A 26257-nucleotide genomic window follows, 5' to 3' on the forward strand; every position below is an offset into this window, starting at 1 on the left:
CCTACTACCAAGAAGTCTGTTAAAACGCTTCAGTCCTTTCGGCGGTCCAATCACCAACAAGATCAGGGGTTCGTGTTTCAAAGAAACTCAGGTCAGTATAAGTCCCGGTTTCGTTCCCAATCAGATAGAATCCCCAGGGGCAGAGGGTCTCGATATCAAAGAGCTCCTCCGCCTCGAGGGCCTCAAAAGGGTCCAGGTGGTAATGACCACTCTATCCCCATTGGGGGGCACCTGACCTGGTTTGTTTCTAGCTGGCGCTGCTCCTGTAAGGACCCCTGGGTTATTTCCACAGTGGCACGGGAACGTCAATTGGAATTTATCTCCATACCCCCCAAACATTTCATTTCGTGCCCCCCTTCTAGATCCCTTCCTCCCGTCTCCGCATGGAGGAAGCGATCCATCATCTCCTCTCCATTAGGGCTATTCAGCCACTTTCTTCCTATCAAAGAGGACTTGGTTTCTATTCCATCCTCTTTTATGGTCCCTAAGACCTCTGGAGGATGGAGAGCCATTTGGGATCTTAAAAGATTAAATCAGTATATTAAATACAGAAAGTTTAAGATGCATTCCTTGTCCTCTATCTATTCACCCCGGGGACTTCATGTCCTTCTTAGATCTTACGGAGGCCTATCTCCACATTCCCATTTTAAAAGGCCACAGACAATTTCTCCGCTTTGCCTTTCAGGGCAAACACTATCAGTACAGGGCCATGCCCTTCGGCCTGTCCTTGGCCCATCAACTCTTTACTAAGCTCCTGGGTGCCCTGGCAGCTCATATCCCAGCTACCCCATTTATATTTTGTACTATTTGGATGACATTTTAGTTCACGGTCCCTCCAAAGAGGGCACCCATACAAATCTTCAGTTATCCATGTCTCTCCTACAAGAGGATGGTTTCTCCATTAATTTTTTAAAAAGTCAGTTTCATCCTTCCACCTCTCTTCAGAACTTGGGGGCAGTCATAGACATAGTTCCCTCTAAGCTGAGCAGTGAGCAATCGCTCACTTAAAAATCATCATCAACTCAGAGTTTTCCAAACCTGCCCAGAAGCCGAGAGGGAAGGAGAGAGAGAGGAAGAGAGGAAGAAAGAGAAACAGATAGAAAAAAGAGAGGAAGGAAAAGAGAAAGAAAAAGAATGGGAGTAAGGAAGAGAGAAAGAAAATAAAAATCTAGTTTGAAACTAGCTCAACTATTTAAGTGGCATTTTGATATTGATAGAGTTGCCCTATTATGAGCTCACTGTTATAGACACACAGAACAGTATTTTATTTTGAAATTCTCTGAGGCAAAACAGGATGGATTTTTTGTTTCTTTGTTTATTTATTTATTTATTTCTTTGTTTATTTATTTATTATTTCTGTGCTACCCAGTCCCGAAGGGACTGCCGTTCAGACACTATACTTTTCCGCTCACCCCCCCAAAAAATTAGAGGGAACACTGGTCATAGATTCCAACCTATCTCAGGTTTTCCTTTCTCCTGAAGGGAAGATTAGTATCAAAAGCTCATCATTCAAGTCAGATCCCAAAGAAAGGTCTCCATTTCCACGCTGTCTTTCCTACTGGGAAAGATGGTGTCCTGTATTGGTACCATTCCCTGGGCATGCCTCCATGCTAGGGAACTCCAATGACTTTTATTGCCATTCCAGAGATCAGGAATCAGCAACTCAGCACGCTCCATTCTGATCCCTTCCGTCTTCCTGAGATCCCTCTCGTGGTAGACTTACTCCGCTCTAGACAAAAGATCTGTTTTCAGGATTCCAGACTAGTTTACCATCACCACGGACGCCAGTCTCCTGGGCTGGGGAGCCCACGCTCCGGGCCTCATAACCCAAGGCACGTGGTCATCAGAGGAATCAACCTAACCTATCAATTGGCTGGAACTGAGAGCAATGTCGCTAGCCCTCAAGAGGTTCAAACCACACATCCTCAATTGGCATGTCCTAATCCTAACAGACATGAAATGTGCAGGCGGACTAGCTCTCCCGATCGACGCTGGATCCAGGGGAGTGGAGTCTTCATCCAGACTTATTCCAGCAGATCTGCCTCAGATTCGGTCCCCATCACTAGACCTGTTCGCAACCGCGACCAATGCTCAGCTCCCTCGGTTCTATTCCAGATTCCCATCCCCCGAGAGCAGAAGCAACCAACGCACTCAGAACCCTTTGGCCTCCAGGCCTCCTATACATCTTCCCAATTCCAATCCTGCCAGACGTGATCCACAAGATCCTCTTCGAGCAGCCCCAGGTAATACTGATAGCCCCTCATTGGCCTCGACGACCGTGTTTCACGGACCTCCAGCGGCAATCCGTCCAGGCCCCCTGGCGACTCCCCACTTCGGAGGATATGTTGCAGCAGGGGGTCTCTCACCATCCAGACCCGGAGTGGTTCCACCTCACCGCTTGGCTGTTATCCAGCGCGACCTAGACCTTCAAGGTTATGATCCAGACGCCGTGGAAGTGATCCTAAAGTCTAGAAGAATATCTACCAACAGGATCTACGACCATACCTGATCCAAATTCCACCAGTGGTGTTCCCAGGAAGGCCTCTCTCCCTTGTGTATTCCCATTCACAGAATCATTGCCTTCCTCATGAAAGGCTTTCACCTAGGTCTCTCAGCCAACACTATCCGGCAGCACCTAGCAGCCTTACCTCAGGCCTGGCAGGACCCCGAAAACAACCACTTTGCGGTTTCCCTGAAATACAAGAACTGTTAAGAGGCATCTCGTACCTCAGGCCTCCCACTGTTCACAGATATCCATCCTGGGACTTACCTCGAGTTCTACATTCTCTTACCCAAGGTCCATACGAACCGCTAAATTCTGCCTCCTTCAGAAACCTGTCCTACAAGGTAGCATTCCTGGTGGCAATCACCTCCGCCAGATGCATTTCTGAGCTGGCGGCGCTCTCTCTTCGCCAGGACTTATGCCAATTTTATCTGGACAAAGTAGTTCTTCGATTTGACCCCACCTTTCTACCAAAGGTCAGCTCCATGTTTCACAGATCCCAGGACATTGTATTGCCTTCTTTCTGCTCTAACCAAAACCACCATCTCTCCGTCAAATGGCACACTTTGGACCTTACTAGAGCTCTGTGAATTTATCTCCAACGTACTAGGACCTTTCGTAGGTCAGAAGCCCTATTCGTAGCTTTCCACCCCAGGTCTCTGGGGTCCAAAGTCTCATCCACCGTACTAGGCCGTTGGATTCGAGGGACAGTCCTAATCTCCTGGGAGGAGTTGATTCCAGAGGGTTGGGGCCGTCACAGAGAAGGCACTTCCCCTGGGTCCCGCCAGACATTGTTTCGTCGACGGGAGCCGGAGAAGGCCAACTCTGTGGGACCTAACTGGTCGCTGAGATTTGTTCAGCAGAAGGCGGTCCTGGAGATATTCTGGTCTGATGTCATGAAGGGCTTTATAGGTCATAATCAACACTTTGAATTGTGACTGGAAACTGATCAACAACCAGTGCAGACTGCGGAGTGTTGGTGTAACATGGGCATACCTTGGGAAGCCCATGATTGCTCTCGCAGCTGCATTCTGAATGATCTTACGTTTCTGAATATTCTTCAAAGGTAGCCCCATGTAGAGAGCATTACAGTAGTCGAACCTCGAGGTGATGTGGGCATGAGTGACTGTGAACAGTGACTCCCGGTCCAGGTAGGGCCGCAACTGGTGCACTAGGCGAACATCCTAAATGTTCTAAGTATGTATTCTGAATATTAGTTTCAAGTTTTTTTCATGTTTTTATTATCACTATTTTGGAATTTTTCAGCTCTCCCTGGAATAATGGTACTAGATACTATAGTTGTCCAGATAGTTATTAAGCTATTTATTCAGCCTCTTTTTAAATTAATAATAGGGGTGGCAGAAATGGTTATGATAATCTAGAATTACATGTGAAAAGTTCAGTGAAAGATACCACACTAATGTGTTTTTCTGGTTTTGTGCATTTGCTTAAAGTATTTCACAATTAAGCCAAGTACCATGGAAGCATTTACTGGATATTATTGAATGTTGGCTTTCCAGGCATAATATCCTTGGGCAATTAAAGTATCTTAGTTTAAGTGGATTGTACTATTAACAGGCAAAGTTGATCGATCTTATATACCTGGGGGACTAATGAATTTAAATACGATATATAATTTATAGTAACAGAATTATTAAAATTAGAGAATCTTGGAAACAGAAAATAAGGAGGAACCTATTTGATGATCTTTTTTCCCTCAAAGAAAAGGAAATAATGATAGTGTTATTATAGAGTATATGATTTATGGAATCAGGAACTATAGAATTTGATCAGAATTTTCTCTCTTCTCCCTTTTTTTGGATTCAAATTTATAAAAGATTGTGAGCTAATTGGATTTAAAGAAGGAAAAGGTGTTTTTTCTTTTTTTCCCTATCTTTTGCTTTTTTTCTCTCAGAATGCAGTGGATTAAAGCAGAATGCATTAAAATAGACCTTGTTTCTAGGACACTTAGATTAGGGCACGATGATTCTGCTGGGTTTACAGTGATATAAATAGATTAGGGCATGAAGATGACGCTGGGTATACAGTGGTATCTCATCTTACGAATGCCTCTTCTAACGAACTTTTCAAGATACGAACCCGGTGTTTAAGATTTTTTTGCCTCTTCTTCCGAACTATTTTCACCTTACGAACCCAAGCCGCTGCTGCTAAGATGAAGGGGTTTCTTTCCCCCCCCTTTTTTTAAGAAAGAAAAGGGAGGGGTGGCTTGGAGGGGGGAAAAGACTCCACTGAATTAACTAGGAGGATGGCGTTTTTGCAAGCACTGAGGGGAGTATCTTTTCAAGAAAGAAAAGGGAGGGGTGGTTTGGAGGGGGGAAAAGACTCCACTGAATTAACTAGGAGGACGGCGTTTTTGCAAGCACTGAGGGGAGTGTCTTTTTAAGAAAGAAAAGGGAGGGGTGGCTTGGAGGGGGGAAAAGACTCCACTGAATTAACTAGGACAGCGTTTTTGCAAGCACTGAGGGGGGTGTCTTTTTAAGAAAGAAAAGGGAGGGGTGCCCCCCTTGCCTTTCTTCCTTCCCACTCACCCTTTAGCCTAGCTTTGCTTCTTCCACCCGCTCCCTTTAGCTGCTCCTCCCTGCCCTCTGTTCGCCTCCCTTCTAAAGTTTGGGATTTTCCTGAAGGATTTGCACGCATTATTGGCTTTTACATTGATTCCTATGGGAAACATTGTTTCATCTTACGAACTTTTCACCTTACGAACCTCCTCCTGGAACCAATTAAGTTTGTATCATGAGGTACCACTGTACAGTGATATAACTAGAGCAGGGCATGAGGATTGATTTGTATGGGAGTGGTTTGCAGGATTTTTTTGGTTCATCGATGAACCACAAAGCGCTATAGTATATGGTGATTTAATCGAGGCTAATTTCACTGGGTTCTTAGTGATTTTTCCATTTCCTTTTTGTGTTTTCTTTTTATTATTCCTTTTAATTTTTTCTCTCTTTATTTTTAGAATAGGGCATGATGATTTCACTGGGTACACAGTGACAATATTAGAGTAGGCTATGATGATTTTGCTGGTTTGCAGCAATACAACTAGTGTAGGGCATGAGTATTCCACTGGGTATGCAGCGATTTACTTACAATAGGGCATACGGTATGATTTGGATTGGTGCAGAGTGGATGACGTCAGGGGTGTATTCCTGAACTTAAAAAAAAAATAGATTATAATAGTTATATTGGGAAGAATATAGCTGAGGAGAAGGACAACTCCCCCCCCCATTTTTTCCCTTCCCTTCTTTCTTCTTTTTGTATCTTTTCCTTTTGTGTATTTTCTGCTTTTATCTCCCTCTTCTGTTTTCTTATTTCCTTATTTTTTTCTTTTTCCCTTTTTTTCTTTATTGTTCATGCTTTCCTCATTTCTTGTTTTTTTAATAATGTAGGTGGATAGGGTAATATTATTTTTTATATATATACATACATTACTTATTAAAAGGATGTAAGATAATTAATTGGGTTTACTAATTCGGTGTATTAAGGTGTTGAATTCAGAATTTTATTAGTTGGGGGGTTTCCCCCCTTTCTTTTCCCCCTTGAATTTGATATTAGAAGTATTTGGGGGTTCTGTTTAGGTTCACTTTTCCTCTTTTTATTTTTAAAGGGCATTTCCTATTAAAAATGTTTTTTGAACTATACATTTAAATGGAGTCGGAGGAGATATGGAGAAAATTTGAGATAATAGAGTCTTTTGGATTAGAGGTGCTTAAAATTAGAAACGGCTTAAAATTTGTATTAGCTATTAGCATTTTAATTTTGTATAAGAAATCTGAGTAGCCATTTTTGTTCCGATGTTAAAAGCAATGGAGGTAGTATTGGTTTTTCATTTGTATACCGTAAGTTTTAAAAATTTATTAATTGTATTGTAACTCGATGTGGATGGTATTTTAAACTACATTTGTTATTGGAGAGAAAAATAAAAAAAATTCTTTGCCAAAAAAGTATCAGAGTTTGCTATTTATTTCTATTCGTTGAACTAGATATTTACATATGAGACCCCAGAATTATAATGTGCATGTTGACTAGATTTATCCTTTGAAATTCAACCCATTTCCATGAATTTTCATCTGCTAATTTTAGTTGATGGCATTTTTCTGTTTTTCTGACTGTCATAGATATACTCCCTATATATGTACGTGTACATTATTGTTCTGCCGGGCTCTCTGGTAGGAGCCTCCTGAAAATTCAAGGGTACAAATTGCAGACACACACACGTTTGAAAATTCAAAACAATGTTCTTTATCACAAAATTCAAAATAAACTAAGCACTCTTTTTGTATTGCAAAGAGCACTCGTCCCAAAACAACCGGGTAGTCTGTACAATTTCCCTTAAGCAGTCATTAAGTACTTAGCTAGCAGCTGTGAAGAAACTTCACACCCCTTCTTCTTCCAACGAAGTGAGATACACACACGCACATGTTGCTCTGCTGTGGTTTCAAAGGCGTGAAAAATCAACAAAGTCCAGAAAACAGCAACACACGATTCATGAAGAACTGCGATTAGATACTCTTTCACAACGGCCAAACCCACACACTGCTATTTATAGCAGCAGCCCTAATTACTGGAGCCCCACCCAACCACAGGTGGCCTCATTTTCTCTTGTAATAATCCTTCAGTTGTTGTCTCCTATGCACAACTCTACGCATGCGTGGATGTGTCATTAATTCTTGTTCAGAATCCAGGGATGATACAGATGATTGATCTCCTCCTGGGCTGTCTGCCAAACTCCTCCCCTCTTCCCTGTCACTCATGCTTCTTTGGTCAGAGGAGGCTTCATCGGCAGATTCCATCGGGAGCAAAACAGGCCTGCGGCATGTGGATGTTTCCCCCACATTCACCTGCACATTCCTTGGGGCAGGAGCTGGGCCAGAGCTAACCACAACAATTATTAAATAAAATTCAGGATTGTTGGCATGGATAGGACATTGATATATTAGTAATATGCAAGAAATTCATTAAGGAAATGACTGAAACCTTGCTTCAATTACTGTTCCTTATTCAAATTACACTGAATATGCTTCGTAATTCTTTATTCTTCTGTGGTACAGCTTTGTTGATGTCCAAGAAGTACTTGAATTTATACCATTGACATTTGGTGGCAAATTGCTGAGTTTCAGTAATGTAAGATTTTAAGAAGTGAAATAAGCCCCCAGACACTTATATTAAGCAGCTTGAGGAATTAATTGCTTTGAATTAATATAGTCCCTCACCTTTCCCAAAACGAAAGAGTGAAACGTCTCATTTGCTTTTGTAATGTTATATATTTTAATTATTTCTTCTATTTCTTCTCATTTATAAGCCTATTTAGTCACATTTACAGTGGTACCTCGAGATACGAGTTTAATTCGTTCCGGACCTGGGCTCTTAAGTCGAGCAGCTCTTATCTCGAACGACTTTTCCCCATAGGAATTAATGTAAATAATTTTAATTGGTTCCAGCCCTCAAAAAACTCACAAAGTTAGTCTAAATTATGCAGAAAGACATGTTTTTAATGAAGAAATGTACATGTACATATAAATGAATAATGAAGTTTCTTTCACTTAACTTGTAAACTTTCTTAAACTTTTAAATTTACATATGTTCAACTTCTCTGCCACCCAATCCTGTAGGACAGAGGTCCCCAACCCTTTTTGCACCAGGGACCGGCTTTAAGCGATCAAGAGAGGAATGGGTGAATGAATGGACGGAGGGTGGGAAGGAAGGAAGGAAAGAGGGAAGGGACAGGAACAGAGGAAGGAAGCAAGGAAACTTATGAAAGGGGAGAGTAAGAGAGGAATGAGTGAAGGGAGGGAGGGAGGGAAGAAGGTGGGAAGGAGAAAGAAAAGAAGAAATAGAGGAAGGGAAGGTAAAAGAGAGAAAGAAAAAGAGCAAGAAAGAAAGAAAGAAAGAAAGAAAGAAAGGGGGAAGGGACAGGAACAGAGGAAGGAAGCAAGGAAACTTATGAAAGGGGAGAGTAAGAGAGGAATGAGTGAAGGGAGGGAGGGAGGGAAGAAGGTGGGAAGGAGAAAGAAAAGAAGAAATAGAGGAAGGGAAGGTAAAAGAGAGAAAGAAAAAGAGCAAGAAAGAAAGCTGCAAGCACCCCCCCGAGCCCCCCAGGCCGGCTGCAACCTTTTAAAACATGCGCGCCGCTTCGCAGCTGTCTCCTGAAGCCGAACGCAGAAGTTAGCGTTTGGCTTCAGGAGACAGCTCCTTGGCGCTTGTATCTCGAATTTGGGCTTGTAAGTAGAACAAAAATATCTCTCCCCTCCCAGCTCTTATCTCGAGTTGCTCTTAAGTAGAGCAGCTCTTATGTCGGGGTTCCACTGTATAAGGCTTCTTCAGCGGCCTCAGGGCGGTAATGCCCTGCAATACCCATGGCAGCTCTAGTATACATTCTTTTCTTGTAAAAGAAAATAATGTAGACTCAATCAAACAAAAATTGGCCATTTTGCCCTGTTTGTATTGCTATAAGATAACATGATAGTGAGTTTGTTGTGTTAGATGTGTGAAGGAAGATAGTTGCATGGCCAGCTGCTCATTCTCAGTCTTATTCTTCTAGTAGGATATACTTAATTATTATTGTACTATAATGAAAAATACATAAATATTAATTTTGGACTTTCCCTTTGTATTAAAGGCACTAAGAAAGGTTCAGCTGTTTTTCAAATTATTGTTGATCTTTTGTTTGCATTATATCTAACATTAAAAGTAATGGACATACATTTTCTCTTGTAGGTGAAGCAGGCGACCAATCAGATAGTGATGAATTGTGCTGACATTGATATTATCACAGCTTCATATGCACCAGAAGGAGATGAAGGTAGGATGGGATATAAATGCAGTTTCTACATTTTTAATCATCAAACATAATATTACTCTGATAAATTTAATTTGTAGAAAGCTTTTTCAGCTTTGTTTGACATTAGATAGACAACCTATCAGCTACCTTTTAAATGCCAGCTACATTTTGCTGCATTGTAGATACTAAAATAAGAACATAGAAACCTTTTAATTATATAATAATGTAATAAGACGGTGATAAAAATCTATTAATAAAAAGAAAATACATTTTTTCCCCATTTTAAGGGATAAAAAGGAATTAACTATTTTTATTCTGTATTTTGTCAATCCTTCTCACTCCAGCTTTATTATATCTTGAACTGTTTGGAGCCAGGTCATGAAAGAGACTTGCACGAACAGTGGGCATGTGAGCCTGTTACTTGTGCAACTGGAACAGCATATGCACACTTGTCCATAACTCATTTGGAAAAAACCCCATCTCCCCCACGCCAGGCTGCAAAGCCAAAAAGGAAAACATCATAGACCCACATTACATAAAAGAAAATATGTTACATATTACAAAGTACACGGTATCATTTATGGTAAATAAAGGGTACATAATAGTTCATTGTCTTTCTCCGTACTGAAGGAGCGGGTCCAGCAGTCACGTGGGTTGCTCGCTGTCCAATCCACAGAGGACCGAGCCTAGTACAGTATTTAAAAAGCCTGTTGGATCCGCCCCTTCCCCAGAATTCACTCGGTCCTGTGATCCAGCAGGACATGTGGTGGCTCGCTCCTCTCTAAAACACCTTCCCTTCGTTCCTTCTTCAATCAGATAAGTAAAATTTCCAATTGCTTTTTTACTTCAAGCTTGCCTTGTTTTCATGCCAGCCTTACGCCAAGGGAGAAGCTGTGGTGCGGCTATTGCTGCTGTTTCCAAAGCGCCCTGCTCACGCTGCTGCCGGATTGTATTTTTTAAACAAAATCTAATCGGCCAGGAGGTTTACCGGCAAGCTAAGGAACTGTTAAAAAAAGGGCTTTCTCCTTCTGCGGTGTGGGACTGTTTAGCAAGTTTCCCTTGATTGTCCCCCGGGCTTTACTCTTCCCTCTGTTTGCAAAAAACATCGGAGCGGTTTATTTTGGCACGAAGGCCCTCAGCGCCCAGTAATTCCGGCACTTGCGGATCGCCTACGCGCGTCCCGCCTTGTGCCATTAAGTCTTGTCCCTGAAATTTGTTCAAGCCATGACTTTGTTTCCCAAGAGAGGCACTTCTAAAAGTCCCAGAGAGGTTAGGCCTACTGGCGATGAAATTGAAAATATCCCCCAGGCCTCTTCCTCCTCTTCCTATAATGGCTAGACCCACCAGGGCTGAGAAGAGAAGGGACCAAGCTCTGCAAAGGATGCATGAGAAATTGGCTAAACGTTTTGGTAGCCCTTCACTGGATTTATCCTATTAAGACTTTACTTCCTCACTAGACCTTGGTTATGCCAGCAGTTTCAATTGGAGAATTGAAGGACTTAAGAGCATCATACAGTACCACCAGGATGCTCTGAAATTTAACTTAATATTACAAGCAACTATGACCAATGAAACTGATTTCATATTCTGCAATACTAACTAAATTTTGCTTAATTGTGTTTTATTGCAAAAAAGAGTCTACCAAAATCAGATAAATTATTTTGAAACATACGGAACTATATAAATCCAATTTATGGTTACTTTATTATATGCTTTTGAAAATAAAATATTATAGCTTATCTAGAATGACAAGGTATGAACAAAATTAACTGGATTCAGTCCAGTAGACACATTTTAGTCTCTGGAAGATCCTGAGTTTTAAGTAAGTCAGATTAACATTATTTTCAATTAAAGTAAATTATAAATTATTTCTTTAAAAGGTACTATTGCATAATACTTTCCTCTAGACCTGATGTGTATCAGTCTCCATATCAAAGGAAGTACTTGACTATTTAGATCTTACCCTTATGACTATTTACAATCTTTTTCAGAAATCCATGCCACAGGGTTCAATTATCAGAATGAAGATGAGAAAGTGACTCTTTCTTTTCCCAGCACGCTTCAGAAAGGTAAAATTTTGTAGGAGTTAAATGGGGCCCATGTGAGATGAAAGAAATATAAATTTTGTTGCCAGAGCATAGTCTCCCCCCCCTTCCTTCATTATTTAGGATGTGTTTTAGGAGTTCATTCCAACTATTTATTAGTCTAATTTATTATTAGTGTAATTTATATGCTGCCCAACTTCCTAAGGACGCTGGAGGTAGCTGGTTTCAGAGAACCGGAGCTGCCACAGAGAAGGCCCTCCACCTGACAGGACCCAGAGAATCCCAGCTTTGTGGGCCCTTATTGGTTTCCGGGAGCCGTGCAGTAGAAGGCTGTCCCGAAGCCATGTAGGGCTTTGTAGAGGATAACCAACACCTTGAATTAACTGAAAGATGTTGATCCAATCTCAACTGAGAATCTAGGAGGACACCCAAATTGCGATCCCATTCTGAGGGAGGTAATTTTTCCCCTCCCAGAACCAAGGACAGTATAGTCCTTTGGGGCAGTAACCATAGCCACTCACCTTGTTAGGCTTAAGTTTGAGTCTGTTAACTCCCATTTAGACCCTTACAGCCAGGCACTGGCACATCACATCTGCCACTTCACTAAACTGGCACGGGGTGGAGATGTACAGCTGGGTATCATCAGCATATTGCTGGTACCTCACCCCATGCCGTTGGATGATCTCACCTTGTGGTTTCATGTAGATATTAAATAGGACAGGAGAGAGAACTGAACCCTGTGGCACCCACAGAGGAGGGGCCTAAGTGTAGATCTCTGTCCTCCTCCAACACCAACTGCGACCAACCAGAGAGAGAGGAGAAACACCACAACACGGTGCCTCCTTCTCCTGACTCCCCTAGTCGTCGCAGAAGGATACCATGGTCAGAGATACCGAAAGCCACTGAGTGGTCAAGAAGCACCAAGATAAAGGAATAACCTGTATCCCAGGCTCATCAGAGATCATCCATTAGCATGACCAAAGCAATTTCTGTGCTGTAGCCAAGCCTGAAGCCTGATTGAAAAGGGTCTAGATAACATGTGTCATCCAAAGACCGTAGGAGCTGGAGTGCCACCACTTTCTCCACAACCTTTTCCACAAAGGGTAGATTGGAGTCTGGATAAAAGTACTTTAACTCAGCTGACTCCAGGGAAGACTTCTTGAGGAGGGAGCTCACAACCACTTCCTTTAATGGTTGCAGGAAAGACCGCTCACTCAAAAAGGCATTGACCAGAGCCTGGAACCAGCCTGGTGTCATCTCCTTGCTGGCTGAAACCAACCAGGAGGGGACAGGTCCAATAAACAAGTGGAGGAACTCATTGCTCCCATAGCCATGTCTAGTTCCTCAGGAGTCAGAGGATCAAACATGTCCCATACAATAGGACTAAGACCTACCCCGTCATAATGATTAGAATTACCCAGTCAGAGTCCAAATCCATCCGAATCTGGGCGACTTTGTCCACCAGAAACTGAACAAATTCCTCAGCTCTCTGTTAAATATGTTATAAATGTTATAGAAATCTCTGCATTTCCAATATTTTATATTTGAATTAAAAGTAAAACCTATTTTTTCCAAATTAATATATTTGTCCTCACACAAATTCTAATTCAAGTTTGCTAAAATCTAATTGCCAGGGTTCGCCTAACACACTGAACTCTAAACTAAACATACAGTTGGCGTTGCATAAAATGGCAAGTTACAAGCTATCAAGCATTGTTCCACTTTGTTTATTAGAACCACCCTAAACTGAGCAGATTGCTCCATATATATATATATCCCAAATTTAAATCTGATTTGGTAGTCAGTTATTATTAGCTAGCAAATGTAAAATGCAGTATTATAATAAATGGGTATAGGTAGGAGAAACCTTGCGAAATAGTTGATCCCTCAGCCTGATCCTATGGCATGAAGAATTTTACAACTGATAAAATGGTATCTTAAAGTATACCTTGAATTTAACCAGTAATCAGAGCAGCTTGAGGAGCAATGGTATCTCATAGTCTAACACTCAACAACATTACATTCTGGACCAGCTTAAGCTTCTAAGTGGTCTTCAAGGCAACCCCTTATAGAATGCTTTGCAATAATCCAGCCACAAGGTTATTAGAGCATGAGTGACTGTCAGAGGGGCTCCCAACCCAGGAATGAGTGAAGCTGGTGCACCAAATGAAGCTGTGGAAAGGCTTTCTTTGCCACAGCTGCTGTCCGTCCTTTAAGCAGCACTGTGAGTCTAAGACAATTGCCAGATTATACACTCTAAAATGGAGAGCATAATGTCATTCAAGATGGAAAATTTCCAGATTTGGGGCATATAAAACTTCAGATCCACTTGGTCTTGGCAAGATTGAGTCTGAGTCTTTTCTATCCAGACCCACACAGCCTCCAGATAGGACATATTTCATCCAACTCTCCCAAAGAAAATTTATGTAGATGTTAAACAGGACATTCTTGAGGCATCCCACAAAATGAGGGGCTTTACTCTTGACCTTAGAAAAGATGCAGTCAGATCAGTAAAAGGAACAGAATATTTACTTTATGGAAAACTTAATTTGAAGGATTAGGGGTAATGAATAAACAACACCATAAAAGCAATGACAAGAAATACTCCCAAGTAAAGCTCTAAGTAGGTTTCAGAAATAAAAATTGTATAGCTTGGGAAAAATAAAAAGAAAAGACTTGGGCAACAAGAAGGTTGTATGGCAACTAAAGGCAAACTTTTAATAAAGACAAGGGACAAAAACTACAAGGAAAAATACATCAATTATATCAACAATTGGAGTGTGAAAGAAAATGAAGTGAAGCAAGAAGAACTTCAGAAAATAAGAACATTCAAAAATAATTGCAATAATCTGGTAAATAACAAAAATAAAATGATGTAGTGAAACAAGTTGGAAATGTTACAATTCTCTATAACCCTTGGTAAAGAGAAAATATTCAAGGACCAACCTCTTAGAATTTGAAATGTGACAAGCAATAGATCAGTTGTGAAATAGGAAAGATTGTGTTTACCAAAAATTTGTTGAATTTTAAATAGTTGCAGAAGGGGTAATTGAGGTAATAGCTGTATCAACAATTATGGAACAAGAGTGGTGTAAAGATTGGCAAATGTATTCTTGTATGAGAAAAAAAGGGCAGAATTTAAAAGGATACATAATTTAATAAAGTTACATTAATTCATGTAAGCAAAGTTTTGATTAAGATCTTTTTAAAAACCCAGAGTTATACATGAAGAGTTGGATTAAATTAACTGGTGAGACATAAGAATAGATAAGTAATGTAAAATGAATAATGAAGAACACAAGAAAGTACAAGGTTTACTTTTGCTTCATCAACTATAGCAAGATGTGGGGAAAGTCAGTTTTTAGATAAATGATATGGACTCCATCAAGCAGATTTATAGAGATGTAAGCAATTTGGCTTTTTAAGTACAGTACAGTGTGTTATTTTATTAAAACAATTCCTATAGATTTGTCCTCAAAGTGTCAGCAGAATATGTTTTCTTTTTGGCATTAAGCATTTACAATTTTTCGGTTGTTGATTTATAGGAGATGCTTTCCTCTCATTTTATTGTTTTATTTTCTTTCCTTTTTGTTTATTGCTTAATACTCTTTGTTTTCTTGAAGATACAGATAGTCCCCAACTTATTCAGCAATTCAAAATTATAGTAAACATATTTTGGGACTTTGGGTGCCTGGTAACATAGCAATGTCCTGTATTCACAGAACCACATTTAATGGTGCTTTTGTCAAAAACCTCTGGTTTTTGCCAATAAACATAGCTAGAAACAGAAAATGGGCTTTTAGAAACCTTCCCCAAAAGCTTCCTGCATGGCCAAATGGAAATCTTTGAGGAACGAGCCCCAAACTTTAAATTAATCTCAAGGCAGTATTGCTGGAATAGCATTTTTGTTTTCTAAATACATGAAATAGCTTATATCTTTACTAAAGATATAAAATTCTACTATTTTTTTCCTTCATGAGCATTCACTTTCCAATCTGCTAATGAAGAGATACATGAAAGCACATCTATATCCTCTGATTTTTCTGCTGTTTCCATCTTGAAATCGTTTTTCTTGTTCTTTTATATTAATATCGGAATTTTTTTAGCCTACATCTTCTCCTAATTTACCTCCTCTCATGGCAGATAACTTTTATATTGCTCAGGGAACCAGAAAGCTCAATGCTTTATGAGGAAACCCTTCTGTACTTTTAATTGGAGCAAAATACTCATCTATTTAATTGCTTCCAAAATCATTTGTGGCCATTCTCTTGAATCTCAACGCCACCCTTTTTTAAACTTCTCAACATTAATTAAAATATTGTTTCGTTCTTTGGATGTTCATTTTGTTCTCACTTCTTAACTGTAAATGAACAGCAACATTTGTGTTGCTATTGCTTTGCCTATTTTTGATATGATTCATTCCTATATTGGAGTTATTCTGGGCAATTACATAAGGTCAGCCGTGTACCCTCATTCAACACCATAGACTAGACATTTTGTTCCAAAAAGATGGAAGTCTTGAGTCACCATATGATGGCCAGATCCTTTCTCAGGTAAGAAGCTTCAACAAACTTCACTCGTCGATATGAGTTATCAAGACCACAAGAATAGGAACTGTTTATTCTCTCTGAATTTATATAACCCATCTTTCTTCTCTGCATGGTCTCATTTTTCCTTTAGGTGTGAATGTTGATCTTAACTAATTACTGAGAACTGTGTCTAGTCATATATGTCAAGCCTGAATTTGATTGGGGTGTGGGATTATATCCTTGGGCATTCTGAAATAAATTCAGTTTGACAGTTTGGAGCTGAACTGAGATGGGGCCTTCAGTCAAAACATCATTCCTAACTGACGAGTGGAGGAGTGAATAAGTGGTTCTCCACACATATGGTGTTAATCCCCCTAGAATTCATGGCAGTCTCGTCTGCAGATTCATCCAGCTGGTGAAATCTAAGATGGCCGTCTTGGTTCTCCTCAAGGAAAAAAAGATGGGTCGATGAAGTTGTGCATGGATTTTAATTAATTTTAATTTCATTTAATTTCATAATTTAATTTAATTTAATTTATTTTAATTTATTTTAATTAATTTAATTTTAATTAATTTATTTTATTTTAATTATTTTAATTTAATTTTAATTAATTTAATTAATTTAATTAAGAAAGATGGGTGGATGAGGCTGTGTATGCATTTTAGGGATATCAATGCCCTATGTGTGGAGAACATCTACCCACTTCCCCTGATGAAAGACATGTTGGGCCAGCTGGCTAAGGGGAAGATATTCACCAAACTGGATCTATGAGAGATGTATTGCAGGGTTCAGATCAGGGACAAATGGAAAACAGCCTTCAACTTCCCCCTCAGTAGCCCCCAGTTCAGATTGATGACCTTTGGGTTGCAGCACCCACAGTCTTCATGAAGCTGATAAAGGAGGTACTGCATGACCACCTGTACAAAGGGGTCCTCAGGTACTTGGATTACTATTTTTATTATTTTTCAGAGTCCCAGCGTCTGCATACTTTTGGAATCTGTTATATTCTTACTTTACCTGTGCTTAAATATACTGTACTGGGTTTAGCTTCTTTCTTTTCAGTAAGGATAATAATATCTCTGTGTATGCTTTTTTTTAAAAACAAAACGCAGGGATGGGAACATTAAAGATAGATTTTGTTGGAGAATTGAATGACAAAATGAAAGGATTCTATCGAAGTAAATATATCACCCCTTCTGGAGATACTCGGTTTGCTGCTGTTACACAATTTGAGGTAAGAAATCCTTTGATTTATACTTTACTTGTTCTGTTCATATTAACTGGCTATATCAAATTGGTATTTTTAAATTTTATTTTCAGTTTCTGCATTTCTGTTTGTGACTCAATCATTTTCCAAAAATGCACTCTTCCCCCCCTTTGATTGTGTGTGTATGTGTATGTACGTGTATTCTTTCAAATACTGAATATGAGAGTTCTTGAAACTGTCAGAATGCCTCAAATATGTTGACTTCTTAATGCTGCTTTTTTCTTTCCTGCAGGCCACTGATGCTCGTAGGGCCTTTCCTTGTTGGGATGAGCCAGCTATAAAGGCAACTTTTGATGTTTCATTGGTGGTTCCCAAAGACAGAGTAGCACTGTCAAATATGGTAAGTATTTTAATAACCTAAAGTTATATTACAAAGTGGTTTGATAAACAGAAAAAAATACTACAAGATATGACCTAAGTTTGGATTGCATGCTTTCTGTCGTATGATAATGTTACAATTAATGTAGCTGTTTAAAAAAATCACTATTTAGAAGTGTCATATTAAGAATATGGAATAGATATTAATTCAGATTGAGAGGGCTTTACAGCCCTCTCTAAGTGGTTTACAGGGTCAGCATATTGCCCCAACAATTGGCTCCTCATTTGACCGACCATGGAAGAATGAAAAGCTGAGTCAACAATAACGAGAAATGTCTCACAATCATGTGACCACCATTTGAAAAGTACCATTTCTGAGGCCAACGTAGCTTTGATCAGTCATTGAATGATTAAATAACTACCTATGTATTACAGGTGGTCTTCAATTTACAATCATTTCTTTAGTGACCATTCAAAGGTTACAGTGGCAGTGAAAAAAGTGATTTACAATTCATCCTTGCACTTACAGCCAATGCATCATCCTCCACAGTTGTATGAACAAAATTTGGGTACTTGGCAACCAGCATGTATTTACAACATTTGAGTACTGGGTCATGAAATCATAATTTGCAACCTTATTAGCCAGTTTCTGGCAAGCAGTCATTGGGGGAAACGTGATTAAAAAACATGTCACACGATTAAAAATTGTGGCAAAGTTTTAAAATTGAGTTGGACTCACTTAACTGCCTCACTTAACAACAGAAAATCTAGTCTCAGTTATGGTCATAAGTTGAGGACTATCTGTAAGAAAAGAAAGATAATATGTTGCAACGTTAGAAGAAGATACCGTAGATCTGAGTCTGCGGAGAGGGACGGCATACAAATCCAATTAAAAAAAACACAAAATAATAATAATAATAATAATAATAATAATAATAATAATAATAATAATTTTGCAACTTGGATAAATGAATCTGTAACTAACTTGAAAACCATTTCTTTATAGTTTTTTCTTTGCACATTATTCATTTACTGATTACGCTTCTTTACTTTCCTTTTTTTAATTTCAGAATTTGTACTTTTAGTCACATATCCACTAATAAAACTAATATTGTAAGTTTAAAAGCCCAATGGGACTGTATCCTAGAATGAAATTGCAATTGAGGTGTGTAGTAAATGAATGCAAATAAGACGGTTGAAATCATGTTACGGTAATTTGGCACTGAGAAATAGACCAGAATGTATCACTTTCGCTTTATAAAATTTAGTATTGCTTCACATTAAGTATATTCATTCTCTTCATAATTTGTTGGACAGAATATTACTGACCGGGTGCCCTATCCTGATGATGAAAATTTGGTAGAAGTGAAATTTGCCCGTACCCCTGTGATGTCAACATATCTTGTTGCTTTTGTGGTTGGAGAATATGACTTTGTTGAAAGCAGGACCACTGATGGTGTATTAATCCGTGTTTATACTCCTGTTGGCAAAGCAGAACAAGGAAAGTTTGCATTAGAGGTAAGAAAGGCTTAACGATCTATCCGTCTAGCTCTATGGCAGTTCCTGGAAAACTAAACGAAAGTGTTAAAAATATCATTTAATTTCATTTAATTTACAAATGCAAATGCATGTTTAAATGTAAGATATAGGGAATTTTAATGTCTTACATGTAAGACATTATTATATACTAGAATATGTAGATAGAATATATAGATAACATATAGTTCTTTGGGCCATGGAGAATTGCTACCTTTGGTCTTGAATAGAGTGGTACTGCCCCAAACAAACTCAGTATATACTCGGGTTGTTCTCTTGGACTTGTACTGGAGAAACAGGTGGCAGTCATAGCCAGGAGGACATTTACACAACTATGCATAAGGACACTTACACCCTTTCCTGGACCCACAGTTCCTACTCACAATCACACATGCGCTAGTCATGATTATTGATTATTTCAGTACGTACTACTTGAGGCTGCCCTTGGAAAGCATCTGGTATCTGCAATTTAAAATGCAGCAGCCTGCATGGTTTTGTGCAGACCTCAATGTGCACATGTGCACTTTCCAGGTGCAATTCTAGGTGCTCGTCATCTTTAAAGCCTTTCATGGATTAGGCCGGGTTATCTGAGGGAGCATCTCTTGCCTGTTACATCCACTCACCCATTAGAGCGGGGGAGGCAAGGAATATTCTGCCACCAAGGAAGTACATTTGCAGGTCCCAGATTTTTGTAAGGCCCTGAAGACTTGGTTTTGCCAGTGGGCCTGGAAAACCCATTATGGGCTGTGGAACCCAGCAAATGATGCGTTTGTTTATGTATTGCTGGTGGGTAGGTGCGGAGTTATTGTCCCCTTCCTCCTGTATCGCGTTTCTATTGCTTTTAGGCTTTCTAGAGTTGCTATGAGTAGGCAACTATATACAAATTTTCTGTAAGGTTTCTAAATGAATAAAATAAATGAATATAGGCAGTCTGGAATGAAATTCCTTGCATCTTTGGGCAAAAATGGGGCAAAATTGTATTTAAAGTAATTAGTATTGTTATTAAGGAATGCCAAAAGCACTGAGTTAAATAGATGAGACAGATAAATAGGCAAATTCCAATATGTTTAGTGATGGGATGAACTACAATTAATCAGAATGCAATGTATATTTTGCCACATAAATTGATCTCATAGAGGTCAGTTTGTCATAATAAAATGATTCTTATAACTCTGAAAATTAAGGACTTCAGAGTTACAAATTTCATGGACTTAAAAAGAAGTGGGATCTGGAAAACAAACTTTTAAAGATATGCAATATTAGGTAGTGAACTTTCTCTTATATTTTAATAAGTTCTCCCCTCCTCTTTATAAAAACTACCATAAAAGTACATTTTGTGTTACTTTATAATTTTGTAAATCTTGCATTTATGCTATATTTATTAATAGGAAATTTAAAAATGCATCAAGCTTTCAAGAAGTAAAGTTTGATATACAATACCACTGTCTGTTTTAACAGATAGGCAATATAAAGTCAAACATGCTTTGTTACAGTTTTTAATATTTTTATTTCTATAGGTTGCTGCTAAAACTTTGCCTTTTTATAAGGATTACTTCAATGTTCCTTACCCTCTCCCTAAAATTGATCTTATAGCTATTGCAGACTTTGCAGCAGGTAACATATTTTTAAAGTCTGACTTTTCTTTACATTACAAAGTACTTCTGCAGACTGTCATATGTATCAATATCAATAAAACTTTGTATTTATTTTAAAAGGTGCCATGGAGAACTGGGGCCTTGTTACTTATAGGTATGATATTAAAATATTATTTTCATATTCTTATGTTCATGTTTCCATTTGATTAATTATCCAAGTTTTATCAAATAGGTTATTAAGGAATGAATTAAGTTTCAAACTGATTAAAATGAAATAGCTTCTTTGAACTTGAACTGTGTTCCATCTTGGGTAGTATGAACTTTCTATAAAAATATCTTCTCCAAAGAATAATTGCAGAAATAAAGAATCATAACTAAGTTGCATTCATATTCATTGCTACACCATAGTTCTACAACTGTAAACATTAGAGCCATGCACTTTCTTTGGTTTTTCCAGAAAGATCATAAAATGAAGTTAAGTGTTCGATTCCATTTTATTTAGCTTTTCCCCCTCCTTATTCTTGACCCAGCTTATTGAATCTGAATATCATTCTACAGTGAGTTCTTTCAAGTTCTTATTTTTATACCTTAGAATCATTTGATCAGGACTTTTGGAAATTCAGTACTAAACAAAAGTGCTTGTGATTGCAGCACTCCTGCAGTCATATGATTGCGATCTGAGTGCTTGGCAACCATTTGTATTTATAACCTGTTGTCAAACCTTCCATGATCAAGTGATCGCCATTTGGAGTCTTCCCTGCTGGTTTCTCCAGAAAGTTAGTGGAATTGAGCCAAGTTTTTGCATTCTGGTGCTGTACCATGCCAAAATTCAAGCAGGATTTTCAGACTCAGACAAAATAAACTTACCTCTTCTTTCTGGATTTGAAAATCCTCTTTGCCAAAATCCAAGTAGGGCTTTGAGTTCCAAAATGGGGAGACTTAGCTCTTCACTCTGGATCTGCAAATTCTCCAGGATTTGCAGACCCAAAGTGGAGAGATTTGCCTTTCACTTTGAGTTTGAAAATCCTGCCCGTCATGGAGGGTTTTCAAATTCAGAAAAGAGAGGCAGATGTCTATTTGATCATTGACCTATGATATCATTTAACATAAACTTAACAACCTGGGAATGTCAAGGTTGCTGTTGCCTCACTTAACAACTGTTTTGGTCAACATCTGAGGTTTTAGTTCCCATTATCATAATGTCCCCATACCAGCCCCAGTGGTCATAAATTGAAGAATACCAGTAGTTCAGAAATGTTAGGATTAGATCAGCCTGCTCCCATCATTTCTGAGTAATCTGTGGCTTGTGTATGAAGATTAATACAATATATTAACATAATAACACCATCCTTTTACTAGTATCATAGTCTGTTCTATGGTTTATTTTCATTTAAAGATTTTGTTTTCTTTGTATTTTTATGTGTTTGCTGCTGAATCAGCCTTTACTGTGGCATGGAAAACCATCCTGCTATCTTTAGAGTTATTGTTGATATATTGACAGCCAGGGATTAAGCTATGGTTAGAAATTCTGGCTTCTTGTAATGAAACACGATTTCTTTTGAGAATTTAGAAATTGTTACAGATCAGTCTTGCAAATCCAGTCAAAACATTTATTAATAGGTGGTCAGTTACATAAACGGTGTCCAAATTCATAATTTGGAGAATAGAGACAATTTCCATACAAAATTTGCCCAAGTGTACTTGATATTTCTTAAGTCCTTGGACTAGGGAAATGCTGAAGAGCTTTCCTAATTGTTCTGCTGGGCATCAGTAATTGTAGGTTGGCTACTACACAATGTCTTGGAATATATTCTTGTGTTGCCAGGCTTTGATAGAGATTTTTTGTTTTGGAGAGTTTTGTTTTCAGTCTCCCATTTCTTTTTAGCTCTTCCTCTTGAAAAATGTTAAATAGGCAAAATGGTCACTTGACTGGATTTAAGTATTCCTATAACATATTTATATATGTGTTATATTTAAAAACAGGTCGTCTCCCTCATTGTAGGGCTCTGGGCTATGTCCAATTAAACATTAACTGATGGATGGGTGCAGTTCTGCTAACAGGCTCAAACTCAATCATGAGGGTGTGGGTTCTGCCTCTCATGGACACCTCCATCTCTCCATCCATCACCCTGGAAGGGAGAGGGAGTTTTGACCCCCTCAGAGAGAGTCTGCAACTTAGGTGTTCTCGATCCACAGTTGACATTGGACCATCATCTTTGGGCTGTGGCGAGGGGGGCATTTGCCCAGGTTCGCCTGGTGCACCAATTGCGGCCCTATTTGGACAGGGAGTCTCTACCACAATAGCACATGAGCACACAACAGATACAAACTTAAAGTAAACCATTCTAAACTCGATTGCAGGAAATACGACTTTAGTAACCGAGTAGTTGATGCACGGAACTCACTACCTGACTCTGTAATATCATCACCTAACCCCCAAAACTTTACCCATAGAATCTTAGATTTAAGGCTTAGACTATCCACTGTTGACTTCTCCCGATTCCTAAAAGGTCAGTAAGGGGCGTGCATAAGTCCTAATGTTTCTCTCTTTCTAGTATCATGTATATAAACATTGTTATATCTTTTTATACCACCATTATGTACTTGACAAACAAAAAAACAAACAAACAAATAAAATAAATATTCTAAAAAATATGATATATTTTAATCATATTTGTTAGGACTAAAATTAAAATGAATCTTTACAACACTAGAATATTCCAATAATTATGTGAGCTGTGCCTTTTCTCTTCAAGTAGTTGCAGTTTTCAAAGGTGCATGAATTAGACTCACACATAATAGAATTGTGTTTGGCTGCTTGCCTAGCACACTGTCATTCACTTTTAAGACTTGGCAAGAAATCTTTTTTTTTTAATGACCCCAAAGAATTCACTCTGCACATTGTAAAACTGTTGAATTGCAAATTCCCTTTCTTCAATGAGAAAAGAAGAAATAGTCTGTAAGGTGTATATAACAAACTCTGCCCTGCCTTCTTAGGAAATATTGTATTTTCCTCTATCAAAGAGAGATATAGTCTGAACTTTTCTGTATTGGTACATGATGATAATAATATGTTACTTTATTTATTAGTTCTAAAAAACAAAAACTTAAAGCAAAAGCAAATTCTTCTAATCTTAACTACCAAAATAAGGTCTTCAGAAGAATTACTGAAAATCTCCTTGGACATTTGGTTAGATGAGTTATCTAACTTGCTTAAGTTTTTAAACTTTACTTTTTTGATGTCACATTGCTACCTCTGTTTTTCCACATGCAGGGAGACTGCACTGCTGATTGATCCCAAAAACTCTTGTTCTTCCTCTCGCCAGTGGGTAGCCCTTGTTGTGGGCCATGAACTTGCTCACCAGTGGTTTGGAAACCTCGTGACTATGGTATTTAAGAAGTATATTTAATTTAAAAGTCTCTCCAATTATTGTTAAATCCATTCCTATAATCCTGAATATCAGTACTCATTGTTGGAGGCATTACTGCTGACAACGGGCATATCTGCATTTGCATAGTTTTATATCATGTTTTTCAACTGGGGAAACAGTGTGAAGATATCAAAACATTAGAGTAGATCAAATGCTGAATGTTACCCAGATTGTCCCCAGTAAAATCAGGTTGAAATCTAAAGTCAGTATTAACTTGTCTGGCAATATCAACTTTAACATGTATTTATTTTTTTATTCATGCTGGTTGCTATAGTAAATGACGGTGGAAATTATACGCTCCAATTAAATCCAAGTATTCACTCAGGAAAATTTTCCATTTGTGCATCACTAGAATAATCAGTTAGAAAAAAATTGCAGATTAAAACAAATCAGTTTTTAATCCCATTTGTATTTATGTTTCATAATTGCATTTTGTTTACTTGGAGAAGGGGAGCATGATTGCTCATCAGTTAAAATTGCTTAGCGAATCAGCTGGAAAGCAGCAGGCCAGGTTTGAGATTCAAGTGCTGTGTTACAGGTTGAGCTTCTGTTCCTGTCCACCTGGTAGTTTGAATGCATGCAAATGAAAGTGGATTAAGAGGCATCCCTTTGATGGGAAGGTTACAGCATTCTATGTGCCTAAGAGAATAAATATGCTGGCCACATTACTAGAGAAAATGCCTATGGGCAATACTTGCTCTCTCGGCCATGAAACAGAGATAAGCACCATGTTCTAGAATTGGAAACAACTAGTCAGAGAAACCTTTACCTTATCTGGAAAAGAGGGATTAAGCAGGAAACTGATGCTTTATCCAGCTTCTATGGTGATACACTCTTCATTGCTCACACAGGCTTTATATCTATATTTATAAGGATAGGTTTTGTGGGGACAAACTTAAGTTTATACCATTTAAGATAGTCAGATGATATCACTGATACAGGAATGATTATAAACAAGCAACAAATCCTGGTAACTTATGAAGTAGACATTCATAGATGAATTTCAGGGTGCTTTTAGGATATTTATTTTGTACTTTAAAAAAATGTTTTGTTTGAGTTTTTCCCACAATCCCTTTGACACATAGTAATAGATATTACCTCTTTCCATGGCATTTGTTTCTGGTGAATTTTGCCTGCTGTGTGTTACTGATAAGGCCAACTTCCTTCTGCTGTCACATACCTTCCACTTACTCTAGCACTGTGGTCAGAAAAGTATTAACCCCAAACCATTTGTTTTTTAGCATTTGATTAGTATTAGGGCATTAGTATTAGTATTGGAGTTAAAAGCAAAAAATAACTTGTAGCACATGTAAGGGTCCATATACAATCTGTCCATATTTCTTAAATTGAATTTATTGGTTCTCCTGTGTGCTGCTAAGAGGAATCCAAGCAATGGGTTAAACTTTGGTCAGTTGTCAAAGGACTGAGTTATTTTTTAGATTGAAGCATGGCCTCCCTGTTCCACTGGTCCTAGCGTACCAGTTTCAAAATTCAGTCAGTAAGAGGGACATGCTTTTCTCTAACTCAACTATCTTACAGTTGACTAAAATTCTGCTTGGACTCTCACTTTCAGTAACTGAGCATAATAATTATAATAATAATAATAATTTATTAGATTTGTATGCCGCCCCTCTCCGAAGACTCGGGGCGGCTCACAACATAACAATAATACAATACATTGCAATTAACTGCCCCCTCACCGACCTACAGACTGTGTGATAGAATTTGAACCAGGGGCAACTCTCCCAAAACCTAGGATGTACGCAGTGTCACTGAAAGAATTGGGAGAGCTGCGAAACTACATAGACACCAATTTAAAGAGGGGATTCATCCAGCCTGCAAATTCCAGGACAGCAGCCCCGTTCTCTTTAAGGAGAAGGACGGAGGCGTTCGCTTAGTCATTGACTTCAGGAAAATTAATGCAGTGTGTATGCAGAACACTTATTCCCTCCCCCTCATGAAGGACTTACTAAACCATCTAGCCAAGGGGAAATACTTTACCAAGTTGGACTTAAGGGAGGCTTATTACCACATCAGAATAAAGGAAGGGGATGAGTGGAAAACCACTTTCAAGTGGCCTTTAAGGAGTTTCCAATTTTGGGTGATGCCATTTGGCCTGAAAGGGCCCCCTGCCGTGTTCATGCAGTATATAAATGAAGTTCTACACGCCCACCTCTGCAATGGGGTTCTTGTGTATTTAGATGACATCCTTATCTACAGACAGAACCTTCCT

At 38.7% G+C, this 26257-nt stretch overlaps 1 protein-coding gene across 3 annotated transcripts in view; it reads left to right on the forward strand.

Annotated features, from left to right (window-relative positions):
- NPEPPS (aminopeptidase puromycin sensitive) overlaps positions 1-26257 on the forward strand; it is a 127667-nt gene that overhangs the window by 22775 nt on the left and 78635 nt on the right. For all 3 annotated transcript variants that reach the window (XR_011556851.1, XM_070727671.1, XM_070727670.1), the window contains exons 2-9: positions 9239-9323; positions 11294-11371; positions 16990-17111; positions 17377-17484; positions 18780-18980; positions 20516-20612; positions 20714-20747; positions 23868-23982. Coding sequence is in view for 2 of the 3 variants with exons in the window: in XM_070727671.1 (XP_070583772.1) it covers positions 9239-9323; positions 11294-11371; positions 16990-17111; positions 17377-17484; positions 18780-18980; positions 20516-20612; positions 20714-20747; positions 23868-23982 (840 nt within the window). In the remaining variant the exon portion in view is untranslated. The remainder of the gene's footprint in view (positions 1-9238; positions 9324-11293; positions 11372-16989; positions 17112-17376; positions 17485-18779; positions 18981-20515; positions 20613-20713; positions 20748-23867; positions 23983-26257) is intronic.

This window comes from Erythrolamprus reginae, chromosome Z (genome assembly GCF_031021105.1).
Source record: "Erythrolamprus reginae isolate rEryReg1 chromosome Z, rEryReg1.hap1, whole genome shotgun sequence".
Classification (NCBI taxonomy): domain Eukaryota; kingdom Metazoa; phylum Chordata; class Lepidosauria; order Squamata; family Dipsadidae; genus Erythrolamprus; species Erythrolamprus reginae.